A 27,305-nucleotide genomic window follows, 5' to 3' on the forward strand; every position below is an offset into this window, starting at 1 on the left:
AGTATTGTTATAAGTGTTACTTATTCCATTTTTTAGATATTTGTAAAGAATTTATTTTTCATTTCATATATCTTTTCATGTTTATAAAAGGTCAGCTCAGTTCAGTCACTCAGTCATGTCTGATTCTTTGTGACCCCATAGACTGCAGCACACCAGGCCTCCCTCTCCATCACCAACTCCTGGAGCCTGCTCAAACTCATCTCCATTGAGTCGGTGATGCCATCCAGCCATCTCATCCTCTGTCATCCCCTTCTCCTCCCACCTTCATTCTTTGCCAGTATCAGGGTCTTTTCAAATGAGTCAGTTCTTCACATCAAGTAGCCAAAGTATTGGAGTTTCAGCTTCAACATCAGTCCTTCCAGTGAATATTCAGGACTGATTTCCTTTAGGATGGACTGGTTGGATCTCCTTGCAGTCCAAGGGACTCTCAAGAGCCTTCTCCAACACCACAGTTCAAAAGCATCAATTCTTCAGTGCTCACCTTTCTTTATGGTCCAACTCTCACATCCATACATGACCACTGGAAAAACCATAGCCTTGACTAGATGGACCTTTGTTGGCAAAGTAATGTCTCTGCTTTTCAATATGCTATCTAGGTTGGTCATAACTTTCCTTCCAAGGAGTAAGCGTCTTTTAATTTCATGGCTGCAGTCTCCATCTGCAGTGATTTTGCAACCCCCAAGAATAAAGTCTGTCACTGTTTCCATTGTTTCCCATCTGTTTGCCTTGAAGTGATGGGACCAGATGCCATGATCTTAGTTTTCTGAATGTTGAATTTTAAGCCAATGTTTTCACTCTCCTCTTTGACTTTCATCAAGAGGCTCTTTAATTCTTCTTCACTTTCTGCCATAAGGGTGGTGTCATCTGCATATCTGAAGTTGATATTTCTCCCAGCGATCTTGATTCTAGCTTGTGCTTCCTCCAGCCCAGCGTTTCTCATTATGTACTCTGCATATAAGTTAAATAAACAGGGTGACAATATACAGCCTTGATGTACTCTTTTCCCGATTTGGAACCAGTCCGTTGTTCCATGTCCAGTTCTAACTGTTGCTTCCTGATCTGCATACAGATTTCTCAGGAGGCAAGTCAGGTGGTCTGGTATTTCCATCTCTTTCAGAATTTTCCACAGTTTATTGTGATCCACACAGTCAAAGGCTTTGGCATAGTCAATAAAGCAGAAGTAAATGTTTTTCTGGAACTCTCTAGCTTTTTTGGTGATCCATCAGATGTTGGCAATTTAATCTCTGGTTCCTCTGCTTTTTCTAAATCCAGCTTGAACATCTGGAAGTTCACAGTTCACTTACTGTTGAAGTCTGGCTTGGACCATTTTGAGCATTACTTTGCTAGCGTGTGACATGAGTGCAATTGTGCGGTAGTTTGAGTCTTCTTTGGCATTGCCTTTCTTTGGAATTGGAATGAAAACTGAGCATTTCCAGTCCTGTGGCCACTGCTGAGTTTTCCAAATTTGCTGACATATTGAGTGCAGCACTTTCACAGCATCATCTTTCAGGATTTGAAATAGCTCAACTGGAATTCCATCACCTCCACTAGCTTTTGTTCGTAGTGATGGTTCCTAAGGCCCACTTGACTTCACGTTCCAGGATGTCTGGCTCTAGGTGAGTGAGCACACCATCGTGATTATCTGGGTATAAAAGGTGGCGCTTCTGTAAAGAACCCACCTGCCAGTGCAGGAGATGTAAGAGACATGGTTTGATCCTTGGCTCCAGAATATCCCTTGGAGAAGGGCATGGCAGTCCACTCCAGTATTCTTGCCTGGAAAATGCCATGGACAGGGAGCCTGGCAGATTACAGTCCATGGGGTCACAAAGAGTAGGACTCAACTGAAGCAGCTTAGCACAGCACACATATATCTTTCCATGTTTATAAAGGAGGGTGATGGAGATTAGATAGTCAGTGGATGATGGATGGATAGATAACTTGGTGAAATCCATATCCCATTTTAATATGAGAAAAAGAGTGTTGTAAGTCTAGAACAATAGAATGCTCTGAGCTGCCACGCTGCTTTGTCTTCATACCTTTTTTATAAGCAACTTTTGTTTCAAGGTCTAGAGGGGACAACTTGCTGTTTTTTCCTATAGCTAGCAGAATTCTGGGCCTTTCCCGCTTGCTGAAATCAAAACCCCATCAATGTCATCTTAATCTGCTTCACTGAATCAAAATTTTGTATTGGCAGCTTCTATCATTCCTGATATATTCTCTCATAAAAGACAGAAAGATTACTTGGCTGCCAGTTCTTCCGATTTGTCCTGCTTAGATCAAAGCCTTTACAGTACTATCGATGTAATTTCCAGTAAATTATTCTTACAAGATCCATAAATTTAAAGGGAAAAATAAGGTCTTGAAAGTAATGAGTAACATACCTAAGTAATTAATTTTAATTTCTAGCTGGCAACCACTATGGTATGTAAAAAAGAAAGTAAATTAGATTTTCTTTTGCCCAGATGATTGGATTCTGTATTGAATTTAGCAGGGATAAGAAAAGATTTGAAAAAGCTCAGTAGTCTACTTCAGATGTCAACAAACTATGGTCCTTGAACCAAATTTGATCTCCCACCTGTTTTTGTTAATAATGTTTTGTTGACATATAGCCATGCCCATTGTTTATGGGTTGTTGGCAGCTGCTTACACCCTGTCACAGCAGTTATAAAGTTGGACTTTATATTAATAGTAAAGGGCCAATTCAGCTTTAGTAATGGAAGCCCATGAGCTAGGAAGACTGTGGCAGACTGGTACACTGATCTAATAAGCGAATGGAAATGAGACTTTGGATAAGCCTGAAATAGTAGGGATGGAAAGGTAAGTTAAAATATCGGCGGATCTTAAATTCAACAAATTCCTTGAATGCCGACTATCTTCGGGGAAGGAAAAATGTAAGGCAGAGATTTCATACCTGGATGACTCAGAGAATGGTGATAATGACACGAATCCAGTTGACAAGGAGGAGTTGGCCGGGGGCAGGGGTGGTCATTAGTTGCAGAAGAGGATAGTGGGTATGATGAATGGGAATTAGAACATGAGACAAATGGAAATGCAGAGCTGGAACTTAGACATGAAGGCAAGCCTGGAGACAAACTGGAGAGCCATCAGATTTTTTTAAATATAAGTGCTGAGGACTGAAGACTGAGCTGTGGGAAACTGTTAAATTTTGATAAGTACATTGTCATTTATATCTAAGTATATCATAATTTCCTTCCTAATGTTCCTGATTTAAATAACCAGAGTTTATTTTATAGTATACTTTTGTTTGTTTCAAGCCTATCCAGTATGGTTAGACTTAAACAAGACTTTTGTCATATCATGGTTAGGTTTCAGGAGTCTAGTCTAATTTTTTTGTGTGTTACAGTAAGAATCGACAGATTCATTGAAATTTGTTCAGGCTTACTTTGAAACACAATCCTTTTTTTGTAAATGTTTACATATGTTGTGTAAAGTTAGTGGAGGTGATAGAATTCCAGTTGAGCTATTCCAAATCCTGAAAGATGATACTGTGAAAGTGCTGCACTCAATATGCCAGCAAATTTGGAAAACTCAGCAGTGCCCACAGGACTGGAAATGGTCAGTTTTCATTCCAATCCCAAAGAAAGGCAATGCCAAAGAAGACTCAAAACTACCGCACAATTGCACTCATCTCACACGCTAGTAAAGTAACGCCCAAAATTCTCCAAGACAGGCTTCAGCAATGTGAACCGTGAACTTCCTGATGTTCAAGCTGGTTTTAGAAAAGGCAGAGGAACCAGAGATCAAATTGCCAACATCCGCTGGATGATGGAAAAAGCAAGAGAATTCCAGAAAAACATCTATTTCTGCTTTATTGCCTATGCCAAAGCCTTTGACTAGTGTGGATCACAATAAACTGTGGAAAATTCTGAAAGAGATGGGAATACCAGACCACCTGACCTGCCTCTTGAGAAACCTGTATGCAGGTCAGGAAGCAACAGTTAGAACTGGACATGGAACAACAGACTGGTTCCAAATAGGAAAAGGAGTTCATCAAGGCTGTGTATTGTCACCCTGGGTATTTAACTTATATGCAGAGTACATCATGAGAAACGCTGGACTGGAACAAACACAAGCTGGAATCAAGACTGCTGGGAGAAATATCAATAACGTCAGATATGCAGATGACACCAGCCTTATGGCAGAAAGTGAAGAAGAACTCAAAAGCCTCTTGATGAAGGTGAAAGTGGAGAGTGAAAAAGTTGGCTTAAAGCTCAACATTCAGAAAACGAAGATCATGGCATCCGGTCCCATCACTTCATGGGAAATAGATGAGGAAACAGTGGAAACAGTGTCAGACTTTATTTTTCTGGGCTCCAAAATCACTGCAGATGGTGACTGCAGCCATGAAATTAAAAGACGCTTACTGCTTGGAAGGAAAGTTTGCTTGGAAGGAAAGTTATGACCAACCTAGATAGCATATTCAAAAGCAGAGACATTACTTTGCCAGCAAAGGTCCGTCTAGTCCAGGCTATGGTTTTTCCCGTGGTCATGTATGGATATGAGAGTTGGACTGTGAAGAAGTCCTGAGCGCGGAAGAATTGATGCTTTTGAACTGTGGTGTTGGAGAAGACTCTTGAGAGTCCCTTGGACTGCAAGGAGATCAGCCCTGGGATTTCTTTGGAAGGAGTGATGCTAAAGCTGAAACTCCAGTACTTTGGCCACCTCATGCAAAGAGTTGACTCATTGGAAAAGACTCTGATGCTGGGAGGGATTGGGGACAGAAGGAGAAGGGGATGACAGAGGATGAGATGGCTGGATGGCATCACTGACTCGATGGACGTGAGTCTGAGTGAACTCCGGGAGTTGGTGATAGAGGCCTGGCATGCTGCGATTCATGGAGTTGCAAAGAGTTGGACACTTTGATCTGACATATGTTGGAAAAGACTGTATTCACTGCTGAAAGAAAATTTTTTCCATATATGTTTATCCCTTTGAGTCTGTTGTGTTTTTAATTCATGCTCAGCTACCAGTATCTGAAAAAGATGCGTTATTTGTTGATTTATCTTTTTATATTTTAAGCCGATAATCAGGGGAATGTGTTCATGTTATCATTATGTCTTGTTGATCAATTGCTCATTCTATCAGAATGTTTCCTTTTTTTCTCTATCAAGACTATGTTAAAAGCCAGGAGTCTTTTTCCTTTCTACACTTGCTGCTTGTGTTTTTCATCCTCCCCCCACTCCCGCCCCCACTCTTTCTATGTCCTTTTCTAGTGAGTCCCTTGCAGACAACGTCATAAAGAATTTTTTTTTCTTTTTTAATCTACAGAGTCTCTTTGATTAGTGAAACCTATTTATGTTTCTTTTTTTTTTCATATTTTTTTATTTTATTTATTTATTTTTTAATTTTATTTTATTTTTTAAACTTTACATAATTGTATTAGTTTTGCCAAATATCAAAATGAATCCACCACAGGTATACATGTGTTCCCCATCCTGAACCCTCCCTCCTCCCTCCCCACACCATCCCTCTGGGTCGTCCCATAAATCACTATTTGGGTCTTGTTTTTGCCATCTGCACATTTTTTTAGTTCATTCTTTTCCCTGTGTTTTCTTGCCTTTTTTTAGAAGACTAAATTTCTTTTTGCAAGTTTGAACATATTTGTCTATTTTTTCATTTTTAATTTTATAGTGAAGCATAGTTGAGTCATAGGAATCATAGAAAAATAGGGCTTACACCCAACATTCAAAAAGCTAAGATCATGGCATCTGGTCCCATCACTTCATGGCTAATAGGTGGGGAAACAATGGAAACAGTAGCAAATTTTATTTTCCCAGGCTCCAAAATCATTGCAGACAGTGACTGCAGCCACGAAATTAAAAGACACTTGCTCCTTGGAAGAAAAACTATGACAGACCTTGACAGTGTATTAAAAAGCAGAGACATCATTTTGCCAACGAAAGTCCATATTGTCAAAGCTAGGTTTTTCCAGTAGTCATGTACTGGATGTGAGGGTTGAACTATAAAGAAGGCTGAGCACTGAAAAATTGATGCTTTCGAATTGTGGTGCTGGAGAAGACTCTTGAGTCCCTTGGACTGCAAGATCAAACCAGTCAATCCTAAAGGAAATCAGTCCTGAATATTATTGGAAGGACTTACACTGAAGCTCTAATACTTTGGCCACCTAATGGGAAGAACCAACTCGTTGGAAAAGACCCTGATTGAGAGCAGGAGGACAAGGGGACAACAGAGGATGAGATGGTTGGATGGAATCACTGACTCGATGGACATGAGTTTGAGAAAACTTGGGGAGATAGTGAAGGACAGGAAAGCCTGGTGTGCTGCAGTCATGGGTTTGCAAAGAATCAGACACAACTGAGCTACTGAACAACAGTAGTTGATTCAGTGTTGTGTTAGTTTCAGGTGTGCAGCAGAGTGATTCCGTTATACACGTATCTGTTCCTTTTCAAATTCTTTGCCCTTCTAGGTTGTTACATAATACTGAGCGGAGTTACCTATGTTATACAGTAGGCCCCTGTTTGTTATCTGTGTATGTCTTATTCTTCCAGTTTATTCCTTCTTCTGTTCTTCCTGTGATTATCTTTATCGCTGTCTGTCTCTCCCTCTAGAGCTAGTTTCCTCTTGTCCCTTTCATCTTTTTTCTCTTCTTTCCTCCCACCTCTCCCCTACCCACCATTGTCAGTAGTATCTAGAAATTTAGTCTCAGACTATTTAAAACTCCAGAAGATAGTGAAGTAACAGGGAAGCCTGGTGTGGAGTCACAGAGTTGGGCATGGCTTAGTGACTAAACATCAACAGGGGGGTGAACATATTTAGACAACAGTGAACTTTGCTCTTTTTTTATTTTCAACCTTATTTCCCATAAAGCTCACAATCCTCCTAGATTTACTTTTCTTTTTCCAGGAATAATGGAGGAATGTTCACCATGAGGGCCTTAAAATGGTAATCCTTAGGAGATTTTGAACTACTGAGAATATGTTTAAATTTTCCTCACATTTAAATGATAGCTTTTATCATTTGGAGAAGGAAATGGCAACCCACTCCAGTACTCTTGCCTGGAATATCCCATGGACAGAGGAATCTGGTAGGCTACAGTCCATGGGGTGGCAAAGAGTCGGACATGAATGAGCGACTTCACTTTCACTGTCACATGATAGCTTAAGTGAAAGTGAAAGTCAGTCTGTTGTGTCCGACTTTGTGACCCCTGACTATTGAGTCAATGGAATTCTCCAGGCCAGAATACTGGAGTTGGTATCCTTTCCCTTCTCCAGGGGATCTTCCCAACCAGAGATCAAACCCAGGTCTCCTGCATTGCAGGCGGATTCTTTACCAGCTGAGCCACAAGGGAAGCCCAAGAATACTGTAGTGCGTAGTCTATCCCTTCTCCAGCGTATCTTCCCTACCCAGGAATTGAACCAGGGTCTCCTGCCCACTGAGCTATCAGGGAAGCCCTAATAAATGATAGCTTAGATAGATATAAAATTAAAGGGAAAAAAACTTTGAACCTATAACCCTATGAAACTATTTCTTCATTTTCCACTTGTACCCTTATTGCATTGAAGAATTGCAAAGCCCTTCAGATTTGTGTTCATCTGTGGGATCTGCTGGTAGAATTTTCCCTTTATCCTCAATGCTCTTAAATTTCACTGTGATGTATTTTAAATGTTTATTTCCTCCTGTTTGTTTTCCTGTCTGTTTTTTCTGTAAGATCTTCCAATTTAACATAGAAAAATTCTTTAATCTTTTTTTAAATTATTCCTTCTGGTTGTTTTTTTTTTCTTCTTGAAGAACTTCTAGTATATAGATATTGATGTCTATGTTTTCCATATCTCTCTTCTTTTATATTTCTCATCTCTTAACAGCCTCCTGCTTCAACTTATGAGTTCATTCTTTAGCTATATCCATACTTCTCTTCAACCTGTGTATTGAATTCTTTATTTCAATGATTATATTTCCATATACAGTATCTCCAAATGTTGCTTTTTATGCTTTTTTAAATACTTATTTTTATTTATTTGGCTGCACTAGATCTTGTTGTAACACGTGGGATATTTAGTTCCCCAACCAGGGATCAAACCCAGGCCCCCTGCATTGAGAGCCTGGAGTCTTAGCCGCTGGACCACGAGGAAAGCCCTATACTTATTTTTATTTTACTTACTCATTTTTACTTTATTTGTGCATGGCCTTTTTTTAATGTAAATGCCACTGTTCCATCCGGTTTGTGAATTCTCTGTGTAGGGTAGGTTTTTAGCTTATTGTTTTTAGTAGGCATCGCATTCGTCAGTCATCTGGTTTTATTTCCCCGTCAGCTGTTACCACTTACCTGCCTCTCAGGGAAACCCTCTCGTACCTCAGCTCCAGACACTGCTTTTTTCCCAGAATCTGTCCCTCTGACTTGTTACCACTCAGTAGCCTTGTGGGGTGACGGGAGTAAGCAAGGGCTTGTGGGTGTGCCCGCACCTGCTGTGAACATTCATGCCGCTGTTCCGGCGTTTTCTCCCTCACAGTATGTTGGAGCAGGCTGCTGTCTGCCAGGGGTACTGCAGAGAATGGTCAAAGCGCTCTCTTCCCAGTCCCTGTTCTTCCCTCAGTGCCAAACCCTTTTTGGCTCTGGCTCCTCCTGGCGTGCTGCAGTCCATGGGATTACAGAGTTAGACGTGACTTACCGACTGAACAACGACATCATTTTGTCCCCATTCCAGGACCCATGGTCTCTCTGGGAATTTATTCTAGTTTTTCATTTTCTCAAAATTTGTCATTTGCCTTTCTTTCTATGCTGTCCCTGAAATTCTACAAGACAGCCAGCAGCCTTTTGAGCCTTGGAAATGAAATTAATGGATTTGCTTGTGCATTGTGAACCAATGTTGAACACTAATTTTTCTATTATAGTTTGAAAAGGCAAATTTATACCCATTATTTCAGTAGTTTCCTGGCTATTCTGCCTGACTTTAGGGGTGGGGCTTGAGTTTTAGATGTGAAAATCACCAGTATAAAAGGGCAAAACCTGCATATACCCAGACATGGGGAGCCACAGAATTTGGGGGTCGTTTTAGAGGCTGGCCTAGGACAGGACACTGATACCCATGCAAGGCTAAAAAAAAAAAAAAAAAATTTTTGTTTTAATATTGTTTATTTGGCTGTGCCAGGTCTCCGTTGCCACATCTGGGATCTAGATCTGGTTCCCCGACCAGCAATAGAGCCTAGGGCCCCTGCATGGGCAACGCAGAGTCTTAGCTACTGGACTACCAGGGAAGTCCCAAGGCTAAAATTTGAAGTGTGGAACTTTAAAGTTAGTGGTAGATGTTTGTTGGTGTTGTTCGTATTAGCAGTGCTTTAGGGTTTGCGTTTGGTTCATTTATGATTTTGATCTTTTCCCATCCTTCTCCTGACCACGAAAGGGACCTGGAAAGGTGTCCAAACCCCTTCAGCCCTCCTGCCCTGAGGACTATCCCTTACATCCTTGCCTGGAAAGGGAGTCCAGGCTCAGTCAATCACCAGGCTAATTCCTAACCAGTTAACATTGGGCCTTGAGGCTCAAACAGGTGGTTCTCCGGTTGCCAGACAGGTGGTGAGTGTCTGTTAGATGAGAGGAGAGATGTTGGACAGCAGCGGCTTCCTGTGGAAACTTCTGCCTTAGAGCAGTGGTTCTTTTCTTTTTTTTTTTTTTTAATGTTTATTCATTTATTTGACTGTGCTGGGTCTTAGTTGCATCTTGTGGGATCTAGTTCCCTGACCAGGGATTGAACCTGGGCCCCCTGCATTAGGAACACGGAGTCTTAGCCGCGGGACCACCAGGGAAGTCCATAGAGTAGTGGTTCTTAACGTTTTGTGGGTCACAGCCTCAAAATCCTGGTGGTAAGAATCTGATAAGAACTGTTAATAAAAAAAAAAATCTGTTGCACATCTATATGACATTTTACATTTATTTTCTGAAGGCTGAGCTTATAGAGTCTTTAGAAGCCCATTGTTATTCATCAGGTTAAGAATCCCTGACATAGAACATTGGAAAGAAAATTTTTTCTTTGTAAGAAATAAAAATTTTTTTAAACCAATTGAGAATTTCTGCCCAGTCAGTACCCTGAAGCCTCCGGTGGTCACAGTGGGAATTCTTTCTTGCCCTTGAGGGTGAAGGAGGCTGGTGGCCAGCCTGAGAGAATGTTTTCTTCTAGCACACCGCCTGTATTTTCTCTGCCTCCTCTTCCTGACCCTTCTCCCTCTGGAGTGCAGGGAGATGCTCCCCCTGGTCAGTTTTCCTGAGGTCTTAAGGTCTTTGGCAGTAATAAATGTAAATGTAGATTCTTCTCTTAATTCTGAAGAAAATATCTCAAATTTGGAGTCTTTGAGTCAGGTTTTTAGAGTTAAGACAGTTGCTTGGGTAGGTTTGTTTTGCTGTTTTGTTTTTTACATTTTTCTTCTTCCCTCTGAATTCCCCAAGTGTTTTGTTGTTTATGCAGTTCTCCGATCTGGATGCTCTAGAATAAAAGTTTTCTGGTTTTTTGTTTGTTTGATTGATTTTTCTAATGCATTGTATTGTTATAAATCTGTGACTTGCTCTAGATCTTCACGTGGATGTACATGTTAGCTTTTTTCAGCCACTCCTTAGTCTTCTAAGGAATTAATTCTTGAAGGAATTCATTTCCTTCTAGATATTCTCAGGAAATATCTGTAGGCTGCTGTTTCTCCCTCTGTGCCTGACCTTATGGAGATCTTACAATCAGGTTCAGTCCTTGGGAATCTTCTGAAAGTGTCTGACTTTCCATGATATAGAACACAAGGGATTAAAACCACTTGCTTACCTGGTGCCCAGGGTAGAGCTGGAGATGAAGGTCAACACAAAGACATTTTCCTGCCTCCACAGAACCCAGACTTCAGGATAGCCCGTTGAGGCTGCCTGTGCTGCTCTGGTCAGCTGGCCCCATGGAACACCTGGGCTTCAGTTCTCCGCTGTCTTCTGTCACATCAGAGCCTACTACGTGAGAGCCAGGCCCGGGCCGAGTATTGACCCTTCAGGAGGGGGCAGTCTGAAAAAATCACTTCTCTTCTTTGGGCCTCAGTTCCTCTACGGAGACCAGATGACTGTCTCTAGTAACACATCTGTCTGCAGCGGTCCCTTGGATATGTCCACGAAGGGCCCACTCCTCCTGGGAAAGGACACAGCCATGTCCCCAGAATGTTATTTAAGAAAGACGTCTGGGACAAACCACCGCATGCTGCTCCCCGCCTTAGCTGCCAAGGCCGCAGGAAGCTTTCTCCTCTCCATGGACGTAGCCCCAAGTTGTCCCAAAGCCTCAGCCGCCTCGGGTCGGTCCTGAGGAAACAAAGCTCTGTCCTCACTGGTCAGGCGGTGCCAACCAGTGAGAGTTAAACCTAATATATTTAAGGGCAGTAGCAGTGAGGAAGCTGAGCTGCAAAGAGTTCGTGATGGGTTTGAAGGATTGGACTTGGGAAACGGATCCCATGAAGCCAGGAGGGAGAGACTGGACCACTTAATGGACTCCTGTCTTCTTCTTTCTACACATGCTGTTTGGTTTCTAACCTGGCAGAGTTTCCTTCTCTCAGATTTAACATGCACTGCTTACATGCCTTCATCTCTTTGTTTGTTCCTTCCTTCCCTCGTCTAGTCTGTGGTATTTCTTAACCTGATTTGGACAGTGGGCTGTGCTCGACTGTAAGGGAAACATAAATGGGGAGGTGCTAGATTTACACAGGTTACCGTAGAGGAAGAAGATGGGTGCCCACAGGACTTTATCCAGGGTCCAAGTGATGGGTCCTGTCAGGTTAGAAATCCAGTCAAGGGCTGTGGGGATTCAGAAGCAGGGCACATCCCTTCCCACTGAGGATCAAGGAGACCCCTGAGAAGAGTGAGCTCTAATTGGCATCAGAAGCCTGGATATGATGTGTGGGACTATCAGTAACCTCAGACAGGCAGATGCCACCACCTTTAGGGTAGAAAGTGAAGAAGAATTAAAGAGCCTCTTGATGAAAGTGAAAGAGGAGAGTGAAAACGTTGGCTTAAAGCTCAACATTCAGAAAACTAAGATCATGGCATCCGGTCCCATCACTTCATGGCAAACAGATGGAGAAACAGTGGAAACAGTGGCAGACTTTATTTTGGGGGGCTCCAAAATCACTGCAGATGGTAACTGCAGCCATGAAATTAAAAGACGCTTGCTCCTTGGAAGGAAAGTTATGACCAACCTAAACAACATATGAAAAAGCAGAGACATTACTTTGTCAACAAAGGGACATCTAGTCAAGGCTATGGTTTTTCCAGTAGTCATGTATGGATATGAGAGTTGGACCATAAAGAAAGATGAGCACTGAAGAATTGATGCTTTTGAACTGTGGTGTTGGAGAAGACTCTTGAGAGTCCCTTGTACTGCAAGGAGATCCAACCAGTCCATCCTAAAGGAGATCACTCGTGAGTGTTCATTGGAAAGACTGATGCTGAAGCTGAAGCTCCAATACCTTGGCCACCTGATGCGAAGACCTGACTCATTTGAAAAAACCTTGATGCTGGGAAGGATGGAAAAGGGGACGACAGAGGATGAGATGGTTGGATGGTATCACCGACTCAATTGAGATGAATTTGAGCAGACCCCAGGAGTTGGTGATGGACAGGGAGGCCTGGCGTGCTGTGGTCCATGGGGTTTCGAAGAACCGGACACGACTGAGCAACTGAACAGAACTGAGGAATCCACAAGAAATGTCTGAGTTAGTTACAGGGCTAAATCTGTGAACATCCAGTGTGACTCAGTCATGAAGTATTTTATAACATCCAAATTGGTGCTAGTCATGTTGTAGCACTGCCTTTGTTTTTTATTATGGGCATTTAATTTTTAAAAGGAACATGGTGGTAATGGCTGAGGTTCAGAGATGATGGTGTTTTCAAGGCCAGAATTGCTTCTGAGTCATTGTTTAGATTAGTTGTCTTTAATTAACCTTTTGGAGATCATGGCCCCAAATGACAACCCGATTAAATCTGTGGGAGAATGGATATAGGGAGACAGAATTGTTTGTACGATTTTAGGAGGTTCTGAGGGCTGCTGAATCCCCTATCAGCCCTGTGAATTATTAGTGGTTTGTTCTAATAAGGTCCTTATAAAATTGTTGTCCTTTTAAGCTAAGTGTGTGTGTGTGTGTTAGTCGCTCAGTCATGTCCAACTCTTTGTGACCCCATGAACTGTAGCCCGCCAGGCTCCTCAGTCCGTGGAATTCTCCAGGAAAGAATACTGGTTTGTTTTGTTTTAGTCGCTCAGTCGTGTCCAACTCTTTTGCAACCCCACGGACTGCAGCCCGCCAGGCTCCTCTGTCCATGGGATTCTCCAGGCAAGAATACTGGAGTGGGTTGCTATTCCCTTCTCCAGGGATCTTCGTGACCTCAGGGTCAAACTGGGGTCTCCTGCACTGCAGGCAGACTCTTTACCATCTGAGCCACCTGGAAAGCCCTTCTCATCCATAAGTTAAATATACTACCCAACAAAGCTTGGTCCCTTTGATCACCATTCCAGTTCCTTCTTGACATACGCACACACTGAGCATGCCCAGGCTCCTCACACATCAGTGACTATAAACCTCCATGCTTTACTCCCCCTTCCCTCCTTCTCTGGAAACAACGAACATACGTGTGTTTGTTGAGAAGGCAAATACGCAGGTCAGTTCTGCCTGAGCAGAAGAAAAACTCTTTACATGCATTATTGTGTCTGTGCAAATAGCAATTAGAAGCTGCTCAACATAGTTGTCACAACTGTACATCCCCTGTATCCATGTTTTAAAAAAATGTTTTTCACTGTATTAAGCAACTTATCTATCCACAATCATGTTATTTAAAAAAATTAATGAAGCCCATATGTCCATGCAGATATAAGATGCTGAAGGATGATACATCAAAAGGCACGTGGACTCAGAAATAGCAATGCAGGTGGTAGGTCTTGGCTGCACTGCTATTTGACATTTTACTGAGAAATTTGGATAGGAAAGAGGAGGGATAATGTTTATCCCTCCTGTTTTTTCCTTCTGATGTTCTAGTGAGTAGGTTAAATGAAATTGAGCAAAAGATATATTACAAAATGAAAACATTGATGAGCTCTCTAGCATCTCGGTCTCTGGACCTTCTGTTTTTCCCCTTTCTATTCCTCTTATTAAATACTTTAAAATTTTTATGCAGTTTTAAAAAATATTTATTTGGCTGTACCGGGTCTTAGTTGCAGAACGTGGACTCGTCAGTCTTCAGTGAAACATGAAGGATCTGTAGTTGCAGCATGTGGGATCTAGTTCCCGGACCAGTGATCAGACCCTGGCCCCCTGCATTGGGAGCACGAAGTCTTAGCCACTGGACCACCAGGGAAGTCCCTATTTTTATACAATTTTAAAAGAGTACTATTTACAGTTATTGTAAAATATTGGTTATATTCCTCATGTTGTATAATACATCCTTGCATGGGCCTTCATTTTTGTTTCCAGTTTTAATCCTGATTTATTTGGAAGAGGTACTTTGTATTTTTTTTAAATGCTCTGAAAGCAGTCAAAATGAAATTCAAAAATAGAACAACCTAAGGATTGCATAACATTGTGCTATAGGACTCCATAGGCTACCGGAAGATCGTGTAAATTAGCGCATGAGACTCTGAGAAATCCCTGAAGGGAGACGGGTCATTTTATAAGAAGCCCAGCCCGAGGCTTGGCTGAGGTCCTGTACTGGTAGTGGAATTGAAGGGGGCTTACCTTTCTGGTTCCTGATCCGCTGTCCTCTCTCCTCTGCCACTGACTCTTGGGGAAAAGCACCCCAGCTTTTTGAGTCTTGACCTCTGTATTTCCACAGCGATCCCAGTTTCCTGTACGTGGCAGGGCTGTTTTGAGAACCAGACTGTACAGTGCAGCGGATCTCAGGGCACGATCTCCAGACCACCATCCACATCCCCACCAGGAGCATCTCCTGGGAGCTCATGAGAATTACATCTTCTCAGGCCCCACCTCAAACCTGAATCAGAAACCCTGGGGGTGGGCGGCAGCAGTCCACCCACCTCCAGGTGATCCTGGTACAGGCTCAGATTTGAGGTCCACCTCAAATTTGTGATGGTATGTGTAAGATAGCTTTACAAAAAAAGCTTATTTTATTTCTTTTTTTTTTTTTTTTTCATATTTTGGGGTGGGGGGTTATCTTTTTTTTTTTTTTTTAGCTTTTTGCTTTATAATGGAGTTCCAGGGGGCACAGTGGTAAAAAATCCCCCTGCCAGTGCAGGTGCCAGGTTTGATCCCTGGGTCAGGAAGGTCCCCTGGAGGAGGAAATGGCAACCCACTCCAGTATTCTTGCCTGGAAAATTCCATGGACAGCAGAGCCTGGTGGGCTACAGTCCGTGGGGTCACAAAGAAACTGACACAGCTGAGCATACACACTAAGCATACACACAGCTAATTAATAATGTGGTAGGTCCAGGTGGACAGCAAAGGGACTCAGCCGTCTATATACAGGAATCCATCCTTCCCCAGACTTCTGTGAGTTTTCATAGCATGTCAGAACTTTTTCATCACCCCATAAAGTTCCCTCCCATTGGTACCCATCTCGCTTGGGCAATCACTCTTCAATGATAGGCATGTTGTAAAAGGAAGTGAGATGACCCGTTGATAAGTTGGACATGGAAAGACCATTGATTGTGTTCTCTTTTTCCTTTACTTCTGATACCTAACCTTTTTTTGTTTAATTACTAAGCCTAGTTCTCTGTGGTTTTTCAGCCCATGGACCAAGCATCTCTCAAAAACAGCGATGTTCTCATCCTGACGGGCCTTACCCAGATTCCCACCGCAAACCCTGATAGCATGGTGGGTGAGTTCTGCAGCAACCTAGGTATGTGTCTAGGGAAAGTCCTACATGGGAGGAAATGGTTTACGTTTATTTTTGGATCACCCTGCTCCTATGGTACTTTTTTGTCCCTTTGCTTCACATTCACACCCTGTTGATGCCCCCTATTATGACTTTTTCCCTCATTTATTTCCACGCTTTCTGTTTATCCTTCAAAACCTACTGTTGTCAACAAAAGCAGTTCTTAAGCAACTTAAATCTGAAGGCACAATAAGAATGGTGGTTATAACGGTAAGTTTGAATTTTTAGCAATTATACAGCCGACGCTCAACATTCTCCCACTTACATAGAAACTCTTCTTCTTCTTACTGGTGGGTTTTGCAGGTGGGTCAGGAGTGCTTATAGGATAAGCAGAGTTAAAGAAGGAAATAATCCTGTCTTTGCTTTGCAAATAATAGCACAGAAAAGACTTAGTATTTTGAATTCACAACAGGGATATATTGAACAGGTGTATTTTTTCCCCAAAAATATTTGCTTGGTATTATTTTTTCTTCTTTGGGTGGGGCAGGGGGGGACTATAATTGAGAGACTTGTTGAGTATTTTCTACCTGGAATAAATGTATGCTTCTTTGGAATAGTTGTCAATAAAGTCTAGAAATGCTGCATTTCTTCTAGAAGTATGTAGATCGCTTCCTATCTTAGCTCAGGCTACTGTAACAAATACCAAAGGCTAGTAGCTTTAAACAACACTTATTTCTCACAGTTCTGGAGGCTAGAATGTCAGAGATGCGGTGGCCAGCACGGCTGGGTTCTGGTCAAGAACCCTCTCTCTGGCTTACAGACAGCAGCCTTCTGGCTGTGTCCCCAAATGGCAGAGAAAGGCTGCCCCGGGGCCTCTTCCTCTTTTTTTTAAGGGCACCAATCCCATCGTGGGGGCTCCTCGCTCATGACCTCATATAGACATGGTCACCTCCCAAAGGATCCCCTTGCTAACACTGTCACATTGAGGGTTAGGGTTCAATATATGAACTTCAGGGGACACATTCATTCCATCAGTGTTACCAAAGAGGACTTCATGAGCTCAGGCCCCTCAGCCCTGTTACCTCAGCTCTAGGGGAGGGAACTGGTTGTCTTCTAATATTGTCTGTGAAATTCCACTTTCCCTTGCCAATAGTTGTAGACTTTTTTATTCTTTGCTGATTTTAAGCTACGAGTAATTTACTCTTGGGCCTCCTAGGTGGCTCAGTGGTAAGGAATCCACCTGCCAGTGCAGGAGATGCAGGTTTGATCCCTGGGTTGGGAAGATCCCCTGTTGAAGGAAATGGCAACCCACTCCAGTATTCTTTGCTAGGAAATCCCACAGACAGAGAAGCCTGGCAGGCCACAGTCCATGGGGTCGCAAAGAGTCGGACACGACTGAACAACTAAACAACAACAGTTTACTCTTACCTTGGAAGAATAATTGGACTGGTTTCAAAGAGACTCTTTGTGTGTTTGTTTATAACTCTAGAATCATGGAATCCAAGGGCTTCCGATCTCGAAAGACTCTTCCATGTAATCCACTGTTTCTCAGAGGGGTCCACTGACCAGCTGCCTCACATGTTGAGGCTGTGCCACAGTCGGACTGTCTGAGGAGAGGAGGCCTAGTGGAGAAGTTGTATGTTTATCATGTTCTGGCAATTTTCCTACAAAAGAAAGCTTGAAAACCACTGATGTAGTTCACTCCTCTTGTAAGCAGTGAGGAAGCTGAGGCCCAGCAGGTTGCAGTGGCTTTCCTGAGGTCCCACAGCTTGAGACAGAGTGGGACTGGAGCCCTGCAGCGCTCTCATCTTTTCCCTGGTTCCTACTCCAGTAAGAGCGGGTCAGCCAGTCCTCCATGCACAGCATCTTGGAGAATATGGATGTGAGAGTTGGGACATACAGGAGGATAGAAGGCATCAGAGAGTTCAGGTTCTGTGCCCTAACTTTGCTTGTTTTCATCTATATTGGGAACTAGACGAAGAAAGAAATTGAGAGCTTGACTTGTCTCAGCCAGTTACAGTTTCTACTACGATTTTGGTTATAAGTTGCAATTCCTCATTTGATAACTGATTTTAAGCCTTTAAAGAATACAGGATTTTCTTATAGACAAAACACTCATGGAAGAAAATGCCACTAGAATGAGTCAAATGGAAAAACTTGGCCTATTTCCTTATGGGTCACTCAGCAATGATCAGAGCCCAAACAGAGACAAATGAAACAAAGTTCTGAGCAGGAGCTGAAAAGAGAAGGCACTGGGATGGTCCGTCCCGAAGCTCATCTGCCATCGGGAACTTGAAAACCCAAACCCACCCCTGCACACCCTGGTTCCCAGGCCTGAGATGTTGATGATCCCTCAGGTGATCATCAGTAAGCCTCTGGACCCTCCCACTCTGGTGCTGGTCTTCAAAAGAAGTCAGTGTTGGGGCTTCCCTGCTGTCTAGTTGGTTAAGAATCCTCCTGCCATTGTAGGAGACGTGGGTTCTATCCCTGATCCAGGAAGCTCCTGCATGCCTCGGGGCAGCCAAGCACATGCACCACAGCTACTGAGCCTGTGCTCTAGAACCTGGGAATCACAACTACTGAAGCCCAAGACCCTAGAGCCCGTGCTCCACAAGAAAAGCTGCTGCAGTGAGAAGCCCTCGCATCACAACTGAACGGTACCCCAGCTCACTGCAACGAGAGGAAAGCCCTCCCAGTGACGAAGACCAAAAGATAAATCATTCATATTTTTTTTAAAGTCCATTGTTTGTTGAATGGACCAGTGACTGAGAATCCTTACTAAAATTGCTCCTTTAAAAAAAAACTCAGGGTCCTCCCCACCTACACACTATAATACTGCTGATTTTATTGCTATTTGAACTACATAGCAAGCAACTGAAAATTAGAACTCAAATCTTTTTTTGTTCTTTATATTTTGATGAAAATTTTTGTTTTGATGACTTTTGCTTAAAAAAATAGTGTATTTGTTATTCATTTAAAGTAGAGGCAAGATTACATGGGGTTTTTTTCCATGTATGGGTATGAAAATCTTTTTTGCACCAAATATCTCAGTTGATAGAATATTAATTTTTTTGTACATTTTCCCCCCAAAAAACCAAGTTGATTGTTACCCAAATGAAGTGAATTATAGGAACAGAAGTGGAAAAATGAAAGAAATGCAAACATAATTTGTAAAGTTCTGTCCTCCCTGTATAAAACTGTTCTTTTGATGCTCCTTTCCCCTGCTCTGGCCTCAGCTCTTCTCTTTTCTTTTTTGTTTTTAATATTATTGAAGTCTGTCTGAGTTACAGTGTCCTGTGGCTTCCGCCCTTCTAGCACTGACAGTTCGGAATGGAGGAAACGTGTTGGTGCCCTGCTACCCTTCGGGAGTGATCTACGACCTCCTGGAGTGCCTGTACCAGTACATCGACTCGGCCGGCCTCTCCAGCATCCCCTTCTACTTCATCTCCCCGGTGGCTAACAGTTCACTGGAGTTTTCACAGATTTTTGCCGAGTGGTAGGTCTCTGTTTTTCCTGTGATCCCTACAGTCAAGCAGTAGGAAAAGAAAAAGCTTTTTAGTTTTAATTTAAAAAGAAATAGAAATAATCCTGTTTTTTCTCACCTTACTGTGAAACCTTCATTTTTTTCTTTTTTCCTTTCTGTGATATGAAGATTGTATTAATGAAACCCAAAGCAGTTACTTTGCTAGGATTTAGGAGAATTGTTATTAAGAAGGGAAGGAGGAAAGGCAAAGACGTAACTTAGCCACCAGTTTCAAAAGGAACAATAAAACTGTTATGCACTTACCTTCTCACATGCTTCCCTCTGTCTGTTACAAAGTGCAGTTACATTCTTAAAGCTAAAAAAAAGTCTCCAACCCAAGCTCATGTTCTCTGAAATTTTTAATACCAAATCGGATGGGGAAAACTAGCTTATTTTTCCATTTCAATAGTATGTTTGGTGACAGTGTTTTATTACAACAGGAAATTATTTTATCAAATCCTAGAATGGGTGAATTATTGAATGATATGAAGTGGGTGAAACTTTTCAGGATTGTTTAGACAGATGTTTGAATCTAACTCACCTGGCCACAAAAAGGCAGGGTAGGAAGAAATACTGTGAATTACACACCGCACTTAATGGTGCCTGGGGCCGGGGTTGTGACACGCGGGGTGTGCTTATCCTGTCTGCTGGGGTGGTGACCTAACGGCACAGGAGTCTACAAAGCCTCTGAGGTAGGAGGATTTGTACATTATTCTGTGCAGCGTTCACTAACTCTGGGAGATAGTGAAGGACAGGGAAGCCTGGCATGCTGAAGCAACTGAACAGCAACTGCGCAGCATACATATTCGCACAGATTATCCCAAAGTCACGCTTGCCTACCCCACTTTTAAGTATCGTTTTTTTCTTCCCATTTTAGTTGTGCTCAAGGCCCTTTTTTTCTGTTTTTAAATTCAGTCTTCTCCGTCCCACGTGCGTATTATTCATGTTCGTTCATGGGACTTGTTGTTGTTGTTTATATTATATTTGACTTAGTGACTAACAATAAAAGGTCACTTGGATTTCTTCTTTGATTAGAAGTCTCTTCTCCCCATTATGGGAAGGTAATCTTGACTAGGTGGCAGTCCACATGAGGATCACTGCACGTTTATCAGCATGTCCTGAACATCTTCATCCAGACCCTCAGCTGAAAATACTGAATGATGCGAGCTCCGGGGCCAGCCCTGTGGGCCCCTGTGGATGGTGTCCTAACTGGTGTCTGTGCTTCCAATCCACTCTTGTTGTCAGAATGTCTGATGGGGTAGGACTCGGGACTGGTAAGAGTAGGTTGTTTTTGAGTTCCTGTTTTTTGTTATTTGTTTTTAATATGAGTGTAATACATGTTTACTAGAGAAAAAGAAAGTTACAGAGAACAGTAAAAAATAATCCGAACCCATGATCCCACTACCAGAAATAATGTCACTATTAGATTCTGATGTATTTCATCTTTCTATATAGGGATCATGCTGAATATTTAATTGTGAATCCTGCCTTTAAATTTTTTAATCCACATTGCAGGCAGATTCATTCCCAGCTGAGCCACCAGGGAAGCCCAAGAATACTGGAGTGGGTGGCCTATCCCTTCTCTAGTGGATCCTCCTGACCCAGGAATCAAACCAGGGTGTCCTGCATTGCAGGCGGATTCTTTACCAGCTGAACTATCAAGGAAGCCCAATACTAGATTAGAGCATTAGAAAATCTTTGATACCATCATTTTTCCTTGACTGCATTATGATATCATCACTCATCATTTATACATAGTATAATTTACATAACTATTGTCTTATGGGTGGACAGGCTTTTCCCAGTTTTTTTCCTTTTAGTGATAAATTTTCAATTAATATCATTCTGTATATTTATGACTACATCTGCTTTGGGTAAGTTACTAAAAATAGTATTACTGGAACAAAAGATATACATAGTTTTTAATGTTCATCATACAAATCTAAATTGCTTTCCAGAAAAATGTTTATATCTTCTGTAAATTATTACTTATTTGCCTATTTACATACCAAAGGTGTGTACCTTTATCTGTTTATTTGAACCCTATATATGTATTAAAGATCCTGATGCTTTGTTATATCTACAGACATTGTTTCCCATTTTGGCACTTTTTTCAGTTTTGTCTTTTGAATTTGTTTTTTTAATAATAACTTGTTCCTTTTAGTAAATAATTTTAAGTATAGAAAGGCTGCAGATATAGTACAGAAACTCCCATATACCTTCTACTCAGGTTCCCTCCTCCCCCAATGTTCATATCTTACATGGTCATGCATTCTGTATCAAAGCTAAGAAATTAACATAAGCACAGTATTATTAACTGAACTCCAGGCTTTATTCATATTACACCAGCTATTCCACCAATGCTTGTTTCCTCTTGCAGGATCCAATCCAGGGTAGCACATGGCACTCATTGGTTCATTCCTCTTTAATATTTATGTGCTTGGCTGCACCGGGTCTTTGTTACAGCATATGAACACTTAGTTACAGCATGTGGGGTCTAGTTCCCTGACCAGGGATTGAACCTGGGCCTCCTGCATTGAGAGCACCGAGTCTTAGCCACTGGACCACCAGAGGAGTCCCCCACGTTGCATTTCAGTTCAGTCGCTCAATCGTTTCCGACTCTTTCCAACCGCATGGACTGCAACACGCCAGGCCTCCCTGTCCATCACCAACTCCCAGAGCTTGCTCAAACTACATCCTCTGTTGTCCCCTTCTCCTCCTGCCTTCAGTCTTTCCCAGCATCAGGATCTTTTCATATGAGTCAGTTTTTCACATCTGGTGGCCAAAGTATTGGAGTTTCAGCTTCAGCATCGGTCCTTCCAATGAACATTCAGGACTGATTTCCTTTAGGGTTGACTACTTTGATCTCTTTGCAGTCCCAGGGACTCTCAAGAGTCTTCTCCAACACCACAGTTCAAAAGCATCAATTTTGGGTGCTCAGCTTTCCTTATGGTCCAACTCTCACATCCATACATGACTGCTGGAAAAACCATAGCTTTAACTAGACGGACTTTGTCCGCCAAGTAATGTCTCTGCTTTTGAATATGCTGTCTAGGTTGGTCATAACTTTTCTTCCAAGAAGTAAGCGTCTTTTAATTCATGACTGCAGTCAGCATCTGCGGTAATTTTGGAGCCCAAAAAAATCAAGTCTGTCACTATTTCCATTGTTTCCCATCTGTTTGCCATGAAGTGATGGAACCAGACGCCATGATCTTAGTTTTTTGAATGTTGAGTTTTAAGTCAGCTTTTTTACTCTCCTCTTTCACTTTCATCAAGAGGCTCTTTAGTTCTTCTTGCTTTCTGCCATAAAGGTAGTGTCATCTGCATATCTGAGGTTAGTGATATTTCTCCTGGCAATCTTGATTCCAGCTTGTGCTTCATCCAGCCCAGCGTTTCTCATCATGTACTCTGCATATAAGTTAAATAAGCAGGGTGACAATATACATCCTCAACATACTCCTTCCCCAGCTTGGACACAGTCTATTGTTCCATGTCCCATTCTAACTGTTGCTTCCTGACCTGCATACAGATTTCTCAGGAGGCAAGTAAGGTGGTCTGGTATTCCCATCTCTTGAAGAATTTTCCACAGTTTGTTGTGATCCACACAGTCAAAGGCTTTAGCGTAGTCAGTGAAGCAGATACAGGTGTTTTTCCAGAATTCTCTTTCTCTTTCGATGATCCAACAAATGGTGGCAATTTGATCTCTGGTTCCTCTGCCTTTTCTAAATTCAGCTTGAACATCTGGAAGTTCTCAATTCATGTACTGTTGAAATCTGACTTGGAGAAATTTGAGCAATACTTTGCTAGTGTGTGAGATGAGTGCAATTAAATGGTGGTTTGAACATTCTTTGGCATTGCCTTTCTTTGGAATTGGAATAAAAACTGACCTTTTCCAGTCCTGTGGGCACTGCTGAGTTTTCCAAATTTGCTGGCATATTGAATGCAGCACTTCAAAGCTTCATCTTTTAGGACTTGAAATAGCTCAGTTGGAATCCCAGCTTTGTTAGTAGTGATGCTTCATAAGGCCCACTTGACTTCTCATTCCAGGATGTCTGGCTCTAGGTGAGTGATCACACCATCATGGTTGTCTGGGTCATGAAGATCATTATTGTATAGTTCTTCTGTGTATTCTTGCCACCTCTGCTTTATATCTTCTGCTTCTGTTAGGTCCATACCATTTCTGTCCTTTCTTGTGCCCATCTTTGCATGAAATGCTTTTATCTCTTTTATTTTTTGACAGAAGTATTTTAGTTTTATGCTTTTATATACTGATGCTAACTGATATATTATCCTTTGCAGCACTCTACATTAAAGTTTTAAACCAAGCTCTTTTATCCCTCTTACTGAGTTTGAAATAAAGACACTACTATTGTCTGTTTAGACACTATTAATAAGTAACCCTTCAAAAAGTATCTTGTTTTTGTGTTTTACATCTTCTTCCACAAAGGAGTTGTGGAAGTGATGTTTTAAAAAGTGATGTTTTTAAAGTCGAGTTCAACCAAAGGTAGGAAAAATTAGATAACAGATTGTATAATGAAGTTAAGACTAAACCTAGACCCCCAGAGTCCTGAATTATTCCATCAAAAGTAATATCTGTTAGAAATGTTGAAATGCTTTAATTCTGCTTTAGTAGGATTCTTAGAAGCGGGTCTAACAATCACTGCATGTGTTTTTTTCCCCAACTTAAAAATGTCAGACCTATAGAGCACCACATACCTTGATTAACTTTTTATCATATTTGTTTTTCCAGAAATCTCCGTGTCTTAAATGTCACATCTGACTAGGGAAAAACAGACTACCTAAAACAGTCAGTGTCTCTGAATTAACATAGTTCCTGGAGAGATTTATTACTCTCCAGTTTGACTTACCAAATTCGGCTATTTATGAAATGGTACATGTACAAAATAGAAATCTGTCTCAAAAGAAAATTACTTTCTACTCAGAATTGATCACTTTGGAATTCCCTGGTAGTCCATTGGTTTGGACTTTGTGCGTCCACTGCAGGAGGCATGGGTTCAATCCCCGGTCTGGGGATTAAGATCCTTATAAGCCTTGTGGTAGAGCCAAAAAAACTGACCACAACTAAATGAAATACAGTATCTTGGATCCTGGAAGAGAAAAAAAAAATCAGTGGAAAAACTGGTGACAGCTGAGTAGAGTCTAGAGTTTAGGTAAGTGTAGTGTACTGATGTCAATGTCTTAGTTTAACAAAACAGTGAGATGATGAACTCTGTACTATCTTTGCAAATTTTCTGTAAATCTAAAATCACTCCAAAATAAGAAGCTTGTGTTTTAAGGGAAAAAATGTATTGAGGAATTTCAAAGGTTAAAAACACATTCACAAGAGACTTACATCCTGATTACTTTATAAATGCCAGCTATTTACAGTGAGTGAGATTCACTGGCAGGAAAATTTTAAACTTCAGCATGTATTTGCACTGTTTAACCACTAGGTGGCAGCAAATGCCTCTGTGCACCGTGCCTAATGTGCTGATCTTTTTTGTTTTTAAAGGCTTTGTCACAACAAACAGACTAAGGTGTACCTCCCAGAACCGCCTTTTCCTCATGCTGAGGTAAGAAAATGAAATCACTAGGTCAGAGCAAGTAAGAAATGTAGGTAAAGGTATGTGGGTGGAAATAGCAGGTCATTAGAATAAAGAAATGTGACCTGTGGTGGATTCATTTTGATATTTGGCAAAACTAATACAATTATGTAAAGTTTAAAAATAAAATAAAATTTAAAAAAAAAAAAAGAATTAAGAAATGTGGAGATAAACTGATACAGCCTTCTGTTTGCCTTGTAAGGTGGTGTGAATATGCTAACTCAAGATGTGTTACTTTCTCTTCTTATTAACACCTTACATTTCCAGTATGTTGCTCAGTTCATAGTCTACTTCTGTTTCATTGACTGGGTGAGGACTTTTATTCTAGTATCTACTACTGCCTTTTTTGCATAATAGATTTACTTATTGTCAAAGTCTTTCTACAAGTTGGTTATGTCTTAGTGTAAGGGCTTCCCAGGTGGCGCTAGTGGTAAAGAACCCACCTGTTAGTGCAGGAGACGCAAGAGACATGGGTTCAATCCCTGAGTCAGGAAGATCCCCTGGAGAAGGACATGGCAACCCACTCCAGTGTTCTTTCCTGGAGGATCCCATGGACAGAGGAGCCTGGTGGGCTACAGTCCTTGGCGTTGCAAAGAGACATACGACTGAGCAACTAAGTTATGTTTTTTAGTATAAGATACTAAACATAGCTTATGTCCTTGGTGTAAATATTTAATGATGAAAATGACAACATTTCAATTTAAAAAAACAGAAAAAGTCCCCCTTCTTCACAGAGCCAGTAGTGTTTTTATACGGCTGTGTGTGCCCAGTTTTGTGTCTACTTTTGTTTTTCACCAAACAGTAAATGATGAGCCTTTCTCTGTGCACCTCACTGTTATTGCTGCTGCCTAGTATTTCATAGCATATCATATGAACATCTTGTAGTGTTCTTGGCTTCCTTGGTGGCTCAGGTGGTAAAGAATCTGCCTGCAGTGCAGGAGACCCGAGTTCAATCCCTGGGTCAGGAAGATCTCCTGGAGAAGGGAATGGCAACCCACTCCAGTATTCTTATCTGGAGAATCCCATGGACAGAGGAGCCTGGCGGGCTACAGTCCATGGGTTCACAAAAGGGTCGGACATGACTGAGCAACTAACACTTTCACACATACAGAAAGCTCACCTTTGATATTAGAAGTCAGGAGAGTGGTCATCACAGAGACAGCCATGGGGGCGGGCAGGGCCTGGAAGCGGACAAGGGGCGTTTCAGAGGAGCTGGTGATGCTGTTTCTTGATGTGCGAATGGGAACACGGATGTTTTCGTTGTAAAAATGCCATCCAGTTAGGTACATCTGTGCAGGTACTTATGTATAGGGGTTTCGCTGACTGACTTATTATGCAATTAACTATTTGACTCAAGTAAATTGCAACAAATGTCCTGCTAATTATTTTAAATCTTACTGCTGTCTTCCTACTCCCAAGGAGGGGTCTTTCATGAACTAGGACGTCAAGTGGAAGGTTTTGAGCAAGTTACTTGCAGTCCTCTTACTGTCTGTTTGTAATTCTCTTGGCTGCACCATGTGGCACCTGGGATCTTGGTTCCCCAGCCAGGGATTGAACCTGCACCCCTCCTTGAAAGGCAGAGTCTTAACTGGGCCTCCAGGCAAGTCCCATGCAGCCCTCGTACTGTCTTTTGGGGGGTTGGGAGGGCAGTGCTAGGTCTTTGCTGCTGCACGGGCTTCGCTCTAGCTGCGGAGAGCGGGAGCTACTCTCTCATTGCAGGCTCCGGCTTCTCCTTGCGGTGGCTTCTCTTACTGCAGAGCACAGGCTCTATGGTGCAGGAGCTTCAGCAGTTGCGGCTCCCACGCTCTAGAGCTCAGGCTCAGTAGTTATGGCACACGGGCTAGTTGTTCCGTGGCATGTGGGATCTTCCCGGATCCGGGACAGAACCCATGTCTCCTGCACTGACAGGCAGATTCTTTACCACTGAGCCACCAGGAAGGCCCCCTCATACTGTCTTAACAGCCGCCACGGCTTTTGCAAACTCTGTCATTACTACAGTGAAACTCAGGGTAGAAATCTAATCGTGTCAGAACATTAAGTGTGGCAGAACATGCTCGGTGGTGGCTTTACCACTGAAAGTGTACCTGCCTCTCCCCTAGTAACAGTTAGCCTTTCCTTAGAACTTGATCTCCAAGGGTATTACCATGTTCTTACCCACAAGTTTGTAACGAATGACCTTTGTCCCACTCACAGCTAGGGATGGGAAAAGACCAAAGTTGCACAATCAGGGTTCCTAATACGTACTTATTGATATTAGGGCGTGGTGGAATTGATAGCCAGTGTCACGTGACCAGTGTCCATGAGAAAATACACTTCTGCCTTTAGTACTGATGAAAAACTGCTTTACAGAATTCCTGCCTACAGCTCCACTGCCTGT

The 27,305-nt window shown here is 42.1% G+C and overlaps 1 protein-coding gene across 1 annotated transcript in view; it reads left to right on the forward strand.

The window, feature by feature from the left end:
• Nucleotides 1–27,305, forward strand: part of INTS9 (integrator complex subunit 9) — a 121,322-nt gene that overhangs the window by 79,623 nt on the left and 14,394 nt on the right. Inside the window, exons 9-11 of the mRNA XM_055577730.1 lie at nt 15,715–15,826; nt 19,118–19,298; nt 24,838–24,898. Of these exons, the coding sequence (XP_055433705.1) occupies nt 15,715–15,826; nt 19,118–19,298; nt 24,838–24,898 (354 nt within the window). The remainder of the gene's footprint in view (nt 1–15,714; nt 15,827–19,117; nt 19,299–24,837; nt 24,899–27,305) is intronic.

The sequence above is a fragment of the Bubalus kerabau genome, chromosome 4 (assembly GCF_029407905.1).
Source record: "Bubalus kerabau isolate K-KA32 ecotype Philippines breed swamp buffalo chromosome 4, PCC_UOA_SB_1v2, whole genome shotgun sequence".
Taxonomy (NCBI): domain Eukaryota; kingdom Metazoa; phylum Chordata; class Mammalia; order Artiodactyla; family Bovidae; genus Bubalus; species Bubalus kerabau.